Below are 13,864 nucleotides of genomic sequence, written 5' to 3'. Positions count from 1 at the left end.
TGCCTTTTCATGAAAGCTCTGTTTTTTCCAAGTAAAAAACTTACAGAATACTCCAGTTCTTCAGACGTTGGTCTAGACTGAAACAGTGAATAGTTGCTCTTCATGAAAGAGCAAGGCTATGTAAAATAAAGGTAAACTCAGAGTACAGTGAGTTTGGAAAGTATTTTTGAATCGCAGAAGAACAGAGGCATGTTATATGGTTAGTTACACTTTCTGGTTTTTGGTCTATTTCTTTTTTCCATTGGAAAGTTGATTTTTTTGCAATGTGAAAAATATTAGCCTACTTTTATGATTAAGAGAAAGTATATGAACGCACAGACGTAACATACATGATAGTAATTTGCATTAAGTATTGGAGCAAAAGATGTCTGAGGCTGCTTTGCTCATTTTTGTTTTGCACTGTAAGCATTAGCATCAGAAACAACAAAAATCAATTAAGTATGAAATTGTTTTAATCTGAACAGACAGTTTAGGTATATAGCTTACTTATTCACTTTGCTGTTTACTGCAGAGATTCATTAAGAATAGAAAAGTCTTACTGTAGAAATAGACACCTCAATTTACTTCACCAAAGGCTTGTTTTGACTGTTAAGTTGGTAATATTTCAAGAGCTCTTTGTGATCTTAAAGTTTCACACAACTACTACATTAAATTGTTGTGGTTTCAACTACTAACCATCCTGAAACTGCTTACCTCAAATATCTTGTATCTGATCAGGATGTTTCATTGCAGACAATCTGGAACAATGTTATAAAGTACATGTAATAGATGTGGTTGTTTTTTTTTTAATACAAGTGTGTACATTTCCTAAGGCAGTGTCTTGATATAGCACATGTTTGAGGGCATGAATAATTCTCTGAAATTGTTGTCAAGGCTCTCAGCTTCCTTCATAGTCAAGCTTTGGGGGAGGAGGTGTCATGGGCGAAGAAAAATTAATTTCAGCAAGCGAAATTATATTTATTATACTAAATCTTCACAGAAAATTTAAGAATACTAGTTTAAGTTTGGGAATTATTATGTTGTTATAATTAAGAGTTAAGGAATTACAAAGCACAGAAATGTTGTCTTAGTCCATTACTGTCTAAAGAGATGAACTATAATCCCTGCAAAAAAAAGTCAGTATCCTTAATGTGAAGATTTTCTGTAGCATTTCTATAGACTTCTCAATTTGATTTATCTAAGATATCTCAATATTTTTGGCTGAGTTCTTAGTTCATTTAAAGTGATGTGAAACTAAATACTTTAACAAAAGCATCACAGGAGAAGGGAGGACCTTTTTTTATTACAGATCACTAGCCCAGATGCTGATGCCTGCAGGCTGAACTGTTTGGCATGTTCATAGGCTGTTTCAGAACCGCTTAAATTCTTTTCCTGTATGACAGATTTTTAAATTTGTCTGGTTTGTTACTCATTTCTTGTAACACTAAGCTTTATGCAGCAGAGAGAGATAGACAGCTCACTTCTGCTAAAGAGACCGTGGTTTCTGTACGTGCATCCATAATGGCGTGCTACGTGTTGCACAGTTGTTACCTTACTGAATATTTACTTGTGTTGCACAGGGAACAAGAGATCCACTCTTTCTGACTGGTGTGACATTCCCACCGGAATACCCCATCTATGAAGAGACTAAAATAAAACTCACGGTCTATGATGTCAAAGATAAATCTCAAGACACGGTGAGCATTTTGATTGTTTTGCATAAATCTTACTGAGAATTGAATTTCCACCATGGTGTTCTTCATCCCTTTTCAGCAGGTTTGCAGCTTGGCAAAATGATATCATGTGCAATTGGCTTTGCTCTTACGCGATACACTTCATTTCATTTACCATACCACAGAATAGAGAAAGAGAACCATTCAGTTAAGATGGATCCTTTGCTATTGTTTAATTGGTTACATGAATCAGTGCATATATGTCTGGAAAATGAAGGGTTTCTCTGATGTACTTTTCGAATGCAGAGAACATAGGGAATAGACTGGGATAGCAACATGAGCAAGTTTTCAGAAATATTATTTTATACTGGAAAGAGGTGGGAAATAGGGTTGGTTATGTTTTCCTTTTAAAGTCTTGCATGGTGATGCCTGCTACTCGTCTGTGGTTTGTGTTGATTTTTAATGATCCAAGATCACGTCTGTCACTAAGGATGAATTGTTTGGGGTTCCGGTGTTGTGCATTGTTAGATACAGTGTCAGTTTCTTACACTGACAGATAGTTACTTCAGAAGATGTACGGAGATAACTAGGAATATGAGTGATTTAAGTGTCAGATAAAGGCCTTGAGTGCCACGTTACGTACTCTGGGTGATTTAGGACAGACATAAAGAGCTGTACGTTATGCAGGACCTATAGGAGTTGTGTTTTTCTTCTGTGACAGATAGGTTTCACTTAGCCATTGAAAGCAGACCTTGAAACCTGTCTTCAATTAGCCGAATTGCTCATTGTGTATCTGTAATTGGCCCCCGATGTGATTAAAGACCATAGAAGCTCACGTCATGATTGTGCGTGCATTCATTATCTATAAGAAGGAAATTAAAGCCATAACATGTAACTTCTGACTGTCTTTGAACTACGTACATGAGTAGAGTTATGTTTAGACGACTTAATTTATTTAAAGGTTACAAATAAGTTGATATGTTTGCTTAAGTTTTAGATCTTCATTAGTAAATACATTGGTTCTGTCTCCCCACTGTGCTCTCTAATGGGAATTTGTGAAGTATTTTTGTCTGTAGAATATGGATTTCTTTTGGCTTTTATAGTAAGCGTTCTTTTTGTTTCTTAAAAAGTAACTGGGAAAGGGAATGTGCACACTTTTCAGAATTAGTGTGTTTTAATTTTTCGTTACGGTTTACAGGGCTTAAAATCATATCTGCTTTTTCTTCAGTGTTGCAATATAATCCCTTCCAGTTTCTAAGCTATTGTGATTGACAGCACGATGGGTAAAAATATCCTATCTGTAAGGAAGAAAAAAGTGAACTAGATTTGTAGATCTATCCCTCCAGTTTTTTTCTAGTTAGATCTTGAAATTGATATAGTACCTCTTGTACAGGAAGAATTACATATGAAAGGTCTAGCCTAGAGAATGAATATAATTTTGGTAACTTTGAACAACTTTTTATAACTGTTCCTTATAATTAAGTACAGGATTAAAGTATATCCCAGGTAATCACATCAATGTAGCTTAAGTCTATGAAGACTTAATGTTTTTCTTTTTAAATTAGAAAACATTAAAGCCATCTGTTTTATATGCTTTTAGCCTTTTTAAAAATATTTTAACTGCTTAAAACTGGCTGTAGATAAGAAAAAAGATGTTGTATGCAACATACCTCGAATTACATCTTACGTGTGTGAGTGACTGCGGGCCGTCCAGGTTGATACTTCATTTGTGACAATATTTAGACTTCATTTTCAGTTTCTGGAATATCGGCAAGGATAAAAGTAATGCCGTGACTTCCTTCGCTATAATTTGAAGCCGTTGTACTTTCCTGTTAGTTCAGGTGATGTTTTTGAGTCTGGAGATACATTTGGATTCATGAAAGTCGACTTTAAATGAGATAGCTTGATAGCATTACCCGCATAGCTACAGCACTACAGACATCAATGCTTGTTTCATGATCCAAGAAGTGGGATGCATCCCTTTGGCAGTGAGCTGTTCCAAGAGTCATGGTTTTACCGTGGGGATTATCCAGGCTACAACGAAGATGGCCTCTGTAGCTCATAAAAGCTGCTGTGACAGCTTATGACCGCAACATGTATCCTTGCCATCTCTCCAGATACCAGCACAAGTAATACATGTAGGATGAAGGGGAAACCAAGGTTTTTAAGTCTTCTGTACTATGCTAGTCCCTGCTTCCAGACTAGACAGATTTGCTGCCAGCACATGCAAGCGATCCATTTATGGCAGAATAAACCTTGGATGTGACTGCTGAATATGTTGCAGGAATTGGGCAAAAAGCCACGGTAAAAAGACTCTCACAATGTCAAGGCTATTTTACTTCTACGACTTCAGTTAACCATTCCACAGTATCTGGTATCGCTCATCACACTGCAGTTCAGAAATACACTTGTTTAAGGAGTGAATTTTGAGCATTAATTAAAATTTGAGCAGGATGTTACTGCCCCAAACAGAGGATTGTTGGGAGGCGGCCTTACTTTTAAAGCAATTGGATCTTTACTGTGAGGTGAAAATAATTGGATGCAGCTCAGCTTGTGCAAGCAGGTTATAATGATAAAGTCAAAGGGAATGCTCCCCAATGAGAAACAACCAGAATATTTTTTGGCAGTGCTGATATGCTGTGTATGCTGCTCTTCTAAAAGAGATTTTAAAATAACCTTCTTTCTGTCTGTCATTTAACTTGCATTTATATGAGAAGAGCAGTTTAATTATGCTTAAGTGCTGTGCAGCTGGTATCACATTCAGTGTGCTTGACATGCTGGATGTTCTAGCTGCACTTTTTGCGTTTTATGCGTGTCTGTCTGATGTTCTTGGTAATTAAATCTTGGCTGTATCAGGTTTTCTGTAGTTGTGACTCTTTAATAGAAAGAAATACAAATTCTATTATTTTGGCCAGCCTTCCTAGTTAATGGCGAATGGTGATTGACTATAAATTTTCATGTAAATAGAAACTTCCAATAGAGATGATGCTATTCTTACTTTACTTTCATATAGCTGGAATCAAAAAGTTAATAGCAATCATAAAGTATAATTTGAATACATCCAGTAAAGCCAGGCATACAAAACAGTGAGTGGTGTCATGTTCTGAAAAATGTACAGTGACATCTGTTTCTACATCAGAAAGATCTTCTCTCCATCCTGCCGTGGGCAAGATTCTTTCTCTGGCTTGAGCTGTGCTGTCTTCAAGAATTTTTGATACTTGAGTTTTGTCTTAATGCTTGGGCTGCACCTGTTCTTTAAACCATTGTCCAGGAAAACTGGAATTAGAGGCTCAGATGCTGTTTGAAATATCAACACTATCTGACTGTTGCACAGGCATGCTATTCTTAGCTTTTCTATAAGCATGCTGGTTTGTCCAGTTCAGTCTGTCAAGTTGTAGTGCTGAGAAGGATTTGTTCACTTCAAAAATACTGTGTAGCAGAAGTCAGGTAACATTGCTGCATGGTGGATCTGCAGAAGATAAAAAATAGATGAGTTCATTTTATATTAAGAGGAGAGAATGCCTGGCGACTGATTTGGGAGGCAGCAGTCTTTCTGTTCCGTGGTGAAAACATGTACATTTGTGTCTTATAGAACTCCAGAATTATTAAGGTCGGAAAAGACCTCTAAGATCATCTAGTTGAACCGTCGACCCATCACCACTGTGCCCACTAACCACATCCCAAAGGGCCACGTGGACACACACAAACACCTTCAGGCATGGTGATTCCTCCACCTCCCTGGGCAGCCTGTTCCTGTACCTGACTACTCTTTCAGAAAAGAAATTTTCCCAAATATATCCGACCTGAATAATCTGACTATTTCTTGTCAGAGCAATAGAAGGCAATAAGGGTCTTACAGCAAGTGTTTTGTGCTTTTTTGTATAGAACACTGCAAGCACTGCAGCATTTATCTATTTTAATTTACTTGGTTTTATAACAATCAATTCTAGTGTTTCCACATCTGCATCTGATTTGATCTGACTTAATGCAGTTACTGACACAGCTTAATATCTTAATATATGGATTTGAGAGTGGATTTGAAAATGTTCTTGTCTTATATGTTGGAATTGTGTTGATTTAAATACAGTGAGGTCTCAAGGTATGTACTGATGCAGTGTTCTGTGCAGTGATTTGAACTGCCTCTTGTCGATGCAGACATGGAGAAGCTGTGGAAGCAGGAGAGAGAAGCCCTGTGACAAGTTTGTGTATCTGATCTGTGCAGCACTCCTTGCAGATTCCATTTTTCTTTAGGAGGAAATACAATCCAGAAGCTTGACAATAAGCTTTAAAATTGTATTGTATCGAATTTTGTGTATAACTAAGGCTTAAGATTTAACAGATGATACCAGCAGGTTGATGCAGTCTCCTTTGGGTAGGTATAATTGCTGGAATCCGTGGGATATTCCAAATATAAACAGCAACTCTAATACTGTAGTTTTGGATGTGTGTGTTTTTTGGTACAGCAAGTATCCCTTGTAAAGCAGAATTGCACTGGGTTAAGTGGCAAATGAAGACTCGGGGAAAAAAGAGGCATTTTGAGTTGAATTTGAAACCAAATCTGAAGTGAATCCAAGTGAATCTTCCAAGTTCCCTTGTGGGCACTGATTTGTATGACAGAACCACCGCACTGCCCGGTGTGGTTTGCCATTTGTGCTGAAGGAGGCCAGTGGCTTGAATATTAGTAACACTGCAGAGCGGAATGTGAAATGCATGAGCAGGGATAAATGTGAAAGCCCGAACATCGCCTGCCTGCATGCTGCCTCTGCCAGAGTGCTCTTAATGCCTTGCTCTTGTGGACACTGAAGTTTCTGAGGCTAGGTTTCTTTTTTTCTTTAAAACCTAAGTAATCTTCGAAGTGCTCTCTGTTTAATGAAAAAGCTCTTCAAATTCTTCCTTTTCTCAGTTCTGTTCACTGTCATCTCTGCAGGGTTTGTACGGAAATATTGCCTTAAATTAGAAACTCTTATTATCTCATTCTTTTTAATAAAGCAGTGCTGCTCAGTGTCACTGCCCTAACACAGAAATACTTGTAATAATGCTTTATTCATGTTTCTTTTCAAAATCAAGTAATAATTTTTTCATGAATGTATACTTGAGTGATTCAATTTTTCTTCTGCCTCAAACTTTATATTCTTACCAAATGCCATTATTGGAACTATAATGGAGGGACATCCGTTTTTATTTTATTCTTTTGGGCACGTGCAGGTGGAGCACACCTTAAGGAATTACTGTCAGTCTTTCTCAGTATTTCTGAAGTCTGGAAACATAAAGGGAAATTCAAACTGCTTCCTTTCATTTGGCTTTAGATTGAAATAAATTCCTTCTTTGAAGTGGTTGAGAGTATGAGGAGGAAAGTTTCTTACATCTTAGGGATCTCTAAAAGAATGGAAGGTAAGCGTCAAGATGATGAAAGTTGCAGGTGTGCTTAACATGAACTCCATCTGTAACCTCACCTGCTCTTTGTGCCTTGAAAATCCAGTGGGAGGGCTTTGGTTTTGCAGAAGTCCATCAGTTCGAAAGTATCCACCTCTTCTTCTTACTTTTTCTCTTTTTCTTTTATTTATATATATTACTAATTGAAGCAAACTCCTCCCCATTGTTGTGCATTTAAGGAAAGTCATCATCTGCTCTTTTTTGATTCTCCATTTTCATTTTTTTTAACCTACTTTTGTCAATCAAATGCTACTTCTACCAGCTGTCAGGGAAATGCTTACCGTAAGAGCTGATTCTTTGGTAAAGGGTATTTCTCATTTTAAATGAAGGGAAACATCAAACACATGGTAATCTTTTCCTGTGGAATTGATTTCAACTACGTAAGGGTTTCAGTAGTATAGATACAGTTGTTCAAACATCTCTAGTACTGTCTCAAGAGCTTGCAAACGCATCATTCTACTATAAGTTCTTTGTATATGCATGTTCAGCTCCCAAGGAAGGCTGGCCTGGGCTGCTGTTTGGTTGGGTACTGGAGTCTTGAAAGGTGGGAATCAGGTTCCTGGCAGCCCAGATGTTGCAAATATATAGGATTTCCTTATGCTCAGTGCAGCCATGCAGGATGGCTTGAATAGCTGAGAGGCTAGGGTCTGTCTGTTGTTACTGATGACTATACTTTTTGCCAGAATGATAAGTTAAGCCCATCACACCAGCACAAACGCTAAATCATATGAAAGAGAAATTGATATTCAAGAAAATATCATTGGTTTACCGTTAGTTGTAGCTGCTTAAAATAATTATATATGCAACAATTTTAGTGCTTTTTTGTTAGCTTCTGGGTAGATCTAAATGAGAAAAACTCTCTGCAGAGTAAAAAAAAAAAAAAAAAAAAAAAGTGGAAGAAAACTTTTTTGAGTACGGGAAGCTTCATTGTGCCTGTTGGATTAATTATAGGTAGGTAGTTTACCTGGAAAACATTCTCTCCAATATGCACCTCTCTTACTGATATAGAAGAACTTGTTACTTTAAGTGGATGTACTTAACATCTTGAAAAATCAAAACTTGAGTTCCTCCTGCTTAATTTTCCATGTTTTCTGCATGTATTTTCCCCTTGTAATTTAGGCTTTAGAACAGTTCCTATTACAAGCAATTTTTATTATACTACAGCAAAAAATGTTCATGCCTTGTTTTCACTTGCTGCCAAAATTGGACATTAATTTCGACAGTTAACTAATTTCTATTGCACTAACTCCTGAAAAATAAAGGAAAATCAATGCTTACAGCATAGCTACTGCCTCTTCATCTTCACTAAAGCAATTCATTTTAATTTTTTTCTTCAAAACCAGGTTTTGAACTAATGAACTTAATCAAGGAACTTCGTTGCATTTTTTTAATCTGTTTTTTAATATATTGAAAATTTTATCTGTTCTCAAATTCTCAAGCATCTCACTTCCTCAAAGGCATTTAAAACTACTGAGGTAAAATTGGAGGTCTTATCTGTTTAAAATCTGCTACTTGATTCCAAAAAATATTCCTGCATAACATGAAAAGAAATGTATATTTAACAGCGATAAGTCTGCTTACACATCTGTGTTACAAAAGAAGGCAGTTTAAAATAGTTAGAGAACTGACTTTTCTTTTGAAGTTTTGCTGTAAGTATTCAGGGAAATTGAAAATAGAACAAATTCAGTCTGTTATCAGAGATTTACCTTCCACCATGTGCATGGAAGAACACCATAACAAAAGTGTTCTTAGGACATGGATTAATTATGGATATGCTAGAAACAGTACATGTTTGTTTGAAACTTTGTACTTATAAAGCCATGCAAGTACTTGTGTGTTTTTTTTTTTTTGAAGTATCGTATGCACTGGATGTATGTGATACTTTCTTGAGCAAATTTGTTAGAAGAGAATCGTAAATAGCTTTCAGTAAATTAGTTAAATATTTTGTATTCCGGTGTATTTTAAACATTAGATGAGTAAACTTGAAAGGCTCCTGTAATCATTTAGGAATTTCAGTCTCCTTGGAAATGCATGTATCATTGAGTTTTACAGTTAATCAAAGCATTGTTATATAATGGTTATACAGTGTATTACGGAAACAAATTCTCCAGTGGCTGAAATTGTCCATGCTTGGTTTTCTTCGTGCCAGAAATGACATTTTTTTTTACCTCTTCTTTGTTTTATCCTGTTCACCGTAGACCGCGTGATGGTAAAGGGAGGGAAAAAAAAGTCCCTCAAGCTTTGACACCTGTGATGTACTGTTGTTTAAAAAAGGATGTGCAGTTGATGTAATGAAGGCTAGGAAGCCATGAGAAGGCTGAACTTAGTCTGTGGCATGGCTGAAGTTTAGAGTGTTTTTTCTCAATATCTGACTGACTCCAATTCTTAGGGGTGGGTGTCTGACTGAAAAACCTAACGTTATACTTCTGAATGAACATCAGTGATTGAGCTTGAGGCTTGAGTGTGTTAAGCAATTCCCATACTGAAATGTATATCAGCTGTTTCATGGTGTTAACAGACTTTTGGGGGGTTGATTTCTTTACACTGAGAAGTCAACTAACTTCCCTCACCTTGAGTTTATTACTTGGTAAGATCATGAATCATTACCAAGGAGTCACTGGCTCATGCTAACTGCTTTTCTCTGGGTGATGTAATTCTGTGTTTAAAAAAAAAAAAAAAGCTTCCAAGAATGTCAAATCAAGTCACTGACAAGCTATTGCCTAAAAGGTGTGCTTAAACCCTCGTGGAATATGTGGGGTATTCTCATAGCCTAAGGCAACGAAGCAGGAGGATGGATGTAATCTCCAGGGGGCCACAAAGATGATCAGAGGTCTGGAGCACCTCATATACAAAGAAAGACTGAAGGAGTTGGGCTTGTTCATCTTGGAGAACAGAAGATTCCAAGGAGACCTCATTGCTTCCTTCATAGCCTTCCAGTACTTGAAGGGGGGTTTTAAACAGGAGGAAGACCAAGTTTTTAGATGGTCTGATAGTAGTAGGGCAAGGGAGAATGCTTTTAAACAAAGAGAGGGGTTATTTAGGTTAGATGTTAGGAGGAAATTCTTTAGTCGGAGGGTGGCAGAACACTGGAACAGGCTGCGCAGAGCAGCACTGGACGCCCCACCCCTGAAGGCATTCTAGGCCAGGTTGGATGGGGGCTCTGGGCAGCTTGGTCTCCTGGGATGTTTCTCTTACCCAGACAGGGCAGCTGGAATTGGGTCTGCTGTAAGGTCCTTCCAACCCAAGCTATTCTATTATTTCTGAAATCAGTTTGTTTTTTTCTGTAGCCAGGGTTCGGAACAGAAAGGCATCTACAAAATAGTCTTAAAAGTACTGCTTTAAAATAGTTACGGCATAATGATATGGCGCTGGTAATCCGTTCTTCTCTAGTCCTTCTGTTTTCCTCTGAATATCCAGTTGTGCTTATTTTGTATATCGTGGTGCAGAAAAAGCAAGTATATACAGAGTATTACATACTTCAATGTTGAGCAAGCCTTTTGCAATGTGGTGGTGTGGCTCTTCTGGAATGGATTACACGTGTACACACAGTCTGGTGCTTGAGTCAAATCAAGGAAAGTGTCAGTGGCCTCAAATTTTTGTTGCATAGGAGTCATAGTGAGTGCATGCTATGTATCAAAAACAAATGACTGAGGAAAAACTTCGTTCAGAGATCTCTCAAGGCATGGGGAACAGGAAGTACAAAAAATCCCCATGTAAGTTAGCAGTCATAGCTTATTCTGTTTGTATAAATGGAAATGAGTTAATACATACATTTCCTACCTTTGGGATTTTCAGTGCGATGACATTTAGTCCCTTTGCTGTTTTGTTTCAGCTTTCCAGGGTGTTAAGAATTTGAGGGTTTTAACTTATTTTCCCCCTTTTGGAGTTCTTGTCACTGTAATACTTTAGTATTATGCAGCTGTTGATATTTATTCTGGCAATTTTATTATTCTTAAATGCTTTTCATATATCCGCTCTCACCCTTCTTTTCTTCTCCTTCTTGCCTCTTCCCTCCCTTCCTCCTACTTTCCCCCCTGAATTTTAAGGGATATGAGAGTATAGTTCTTTACCCTCATCCTGTTTTTCTTTACCAGCTTTCTTTGCAGGCTTCAGCTTGTTTCAGTTAAGCGCAGCATTTTAAGCAGAACTGCTGTAGCTGCTTTTAGAACTATCGCAGTAACTTAGTTTAGATTAAAGCCAAATACATCAATTACCAAATGGTGCCCTGTCTATTCTGATGATAAAACTTGTATCTGAGCTATCCGCAGATGAAATTCAGAGGTCTCTCAGTAGGGAGAAATTATCCAAGTGCTTTTTTGCGTAAAAGCAGACAAGCAGGCATGCTGTTGTATGCACTGAAGAGCTGTATGTCTGCACCAGTTCTGGTGTATACATTTCTGTGCAGAAACATATATTTATTTTTAAGGATATATGTATAATAATGATCTAGCTTGATGCACGCAATCATTTCTGCTGAAAGTTGAAGTCTACTTAGTGTGTCTTGTGTGTTTGTCTGCACTGCTCTGGTATTTAGTTGTATAGTAGGAGTGTGGACATCCATCACTAAACTGTTTTTAGGTGATGTGAAGAAAATTGCTATTCCTGTGGAGCAGAACAGCAGAGTAAAGTGCAGCACAGGATTTTCTTTGGATTTGTTAGCACAAATTTATTTGGGTGTTACTTCCTTGCAAGTTTATGCCTGGAAGCATCACTGGATCTCAGCTTCTCAGTTATATGTCCTGTGCTTCACTTGCCAGAAGTTTAACTGCATCAGAAGCAGTCAGTAGCACTTCTGCTGCACTATAAACGCTGAGATGAAAGCTAATTCATTTGGTTGCAGCAGCATCTGCACTGTGAGCAGTTGCACGGTTCATTTTGTCTTAAAATGCAGATTAGGATGGAGGGGAAAACTCTCTCTTTGAGATTACTTCAGACAGGATTGTCTGCTTCCTTACTAAAAAAAAAAAAAAAAGTCAAATGGAAAAAACTGTGCTATATGGGACAGATACGATTTATTTTCTTTAGAAGGAATATTCACTGTGTCTTTGGGATGCTTGGAAGGGTTGCATTTTGACACACAGCACCCGTAGCGAAATCGAGCGAGGAGGTCCTTGATTTGTTACAGCTATAGATCCTCCACTGCCTCTGTTCCTGGGGAATAACTTGGCAGCTTTTCAAAAAGAAGTAATTGCAAGACTCTCACTCAAGAAATTATCTTTGAATGTGGAAGCTCTGGACATTTACTGCCCAATTATTGCTACCCTGTTCTGAAATAACATCACCGCTGTGACAGGGAGTTTTCAGAATAATTTACTGTGCCCAAATGGTTTTCAGGCTTGGGTATGTCAGAATAAAGACTGTCCTTGCAGTATAAATTGGAGGATGAGTACATATACCCTTTGAACTGAGAAGCGTCCTAAAAGTCTTTTTCTATGTAGGTACCACAGAGTATGAGCCTTCTATCCAAAGTCTGACTATCCATTAAGAGAACCTTAGCCTTATGAAGTAGTAATACTTTACTGATGGATAAATCTGTGATGACATAGAGTTGGCCATAGTACAGAACATTCTGTAGCAGTGCAGTGGTGGATTCCTTTCCCCTTCTTCTTCATTAGAGTGTTCCTGAGGTAGCTGTGGATCAGCCCCAAAAGCAGCCTCCTGTGGGAAAGATCAGAAGGCTTAATATTTCCGTTTCTGGATACATAAAATATCACAATCAGCAGTGTATTCAATATGAAAAAGATAAAAAGCCTATGAACTCCAGCCACATTAAACTCTGCATGAATTATTTCATCCTTGTGAAAGCATGAGCTATCTATTGAGTGAGGTAGACAGAGAAACGAGAAGTATTTCACCTAGTGTGGTAAAGCAATTAGTTGTCGTGGTTTTGTTGGCTTTTTTATTCACCCTCTCCTAGCCAGTTCATTTATATTGCATAAAGTGAAGCCTGTTTTAGAAGGTGATACTAGGCAAAGCAGCCTGCAAGCGTTAAATTCACCCCAGGAATATTCACCTAGTATGTGGGCTCTCATGGTGGTTTTGGGGTTTGGTCAATGTGGGTTGCTTTCCCGGGGAAGGAGGGAAAATGGCTATCTGTAGTAAGATCCTTAGCCTGATGATACTATGAACTTGCCAAATCTGAGTCAGTATTTCCATGGGGCATAATTATTGGAGATGAGGCTGCCAGGGAATCTGAGGGCAGGGTGTTCCTTGTAGCTTGAAATAGAGGTTAGTAGCCAAGCAAATCTTTCAGGAAGGAAGGCTGAAGTTCTGAAAGGTGTATGCATTTATGTCAAATTCACTAATCCTCCTGAAGAAGAGTTCTTCCTTTTCATCTCTTCCTCCTACCCTAATTTTCACATCATGGTGAAGATTTTAGCGGTTCATTTTATAAGCTCAGTGAAAAAATTAGTTTACCTTTTGTGGTATTAGAATAGCTGTATGTGTTGTTTAGTGTTCTGACTTTTCTCTGTGGGATTTTTTAATAGAATAAGTAGTAAAAAAAAATCTGAAGGAAAGTGAAAATGATCTGTACTGAAATTCTGAATAGAGTTGAAAATATATGTTAGAATAGTTTCTATGTACGTGGGAAGAACTTGGATACAAGTACTTAGTCATGCAGAGTCTTGGAATAGTTGCTACTTGTCAACGTATAGTTTATCTTAAAAAAAAAAAAAAAAAGAAAGTGAATGTAGGCTTTATCTTCATTTATTTGTTAGTGTCTTTTTTCTGTCTCCAAATGTGTGTTTTCTGTTTTTTTTTTTTTTGTGACTGCTAAC

The 13,864-nt window shown here is 37.6% G+C and overlaps 1 protein-coding gene across 7 annotated transcripts in view; it reads left to right on the top strand.

Moving 5' to 3' along the window:
* INPP4B (inositol polyphosphate-4-phosphatase type II B) overlaps nucleotides 1-13,864 on the top strand; it is a 304,378-nt gene that overhangs the window by 118,456 nt on the left and 172,058 nt on the right. For all 7 annotated transcript variants that reach the window (XM_085222120.1, XM_085222121.1, XM_085222119.1 and 4 more), the window contains one exon: nucleotides 1,560-1,676. In XM_085222120.1, the coding sequence (XP_085078246.1) occupies nucleotides 1,560-1,676 (117 nt within the window). The remainder of the gene's footprint in view (nucleotides 1-1,559; nucleotides 1,677-13,864) is intronic.

This window comes from Meleagris gallopavo, chromosome 4, assembly GCF_905368555.1.
Source record: "Meleagris gallopavo chromosome 4, MGAL_WU_HG_1.1, whole genome shotgun sequence".
In the NCBI taxonomy this organism is placed as follows: domain Eukaryota; kingdom Metazoa; phylum Chordata; class Aves; order Galliformes; family Phasianidae; genus Meleagris; species Meleagris gallopavo.
Note: the sequence above shows the minus strand (reverse complement) of the source record. Positions and strands in the feature narration are given on the sequence as shown.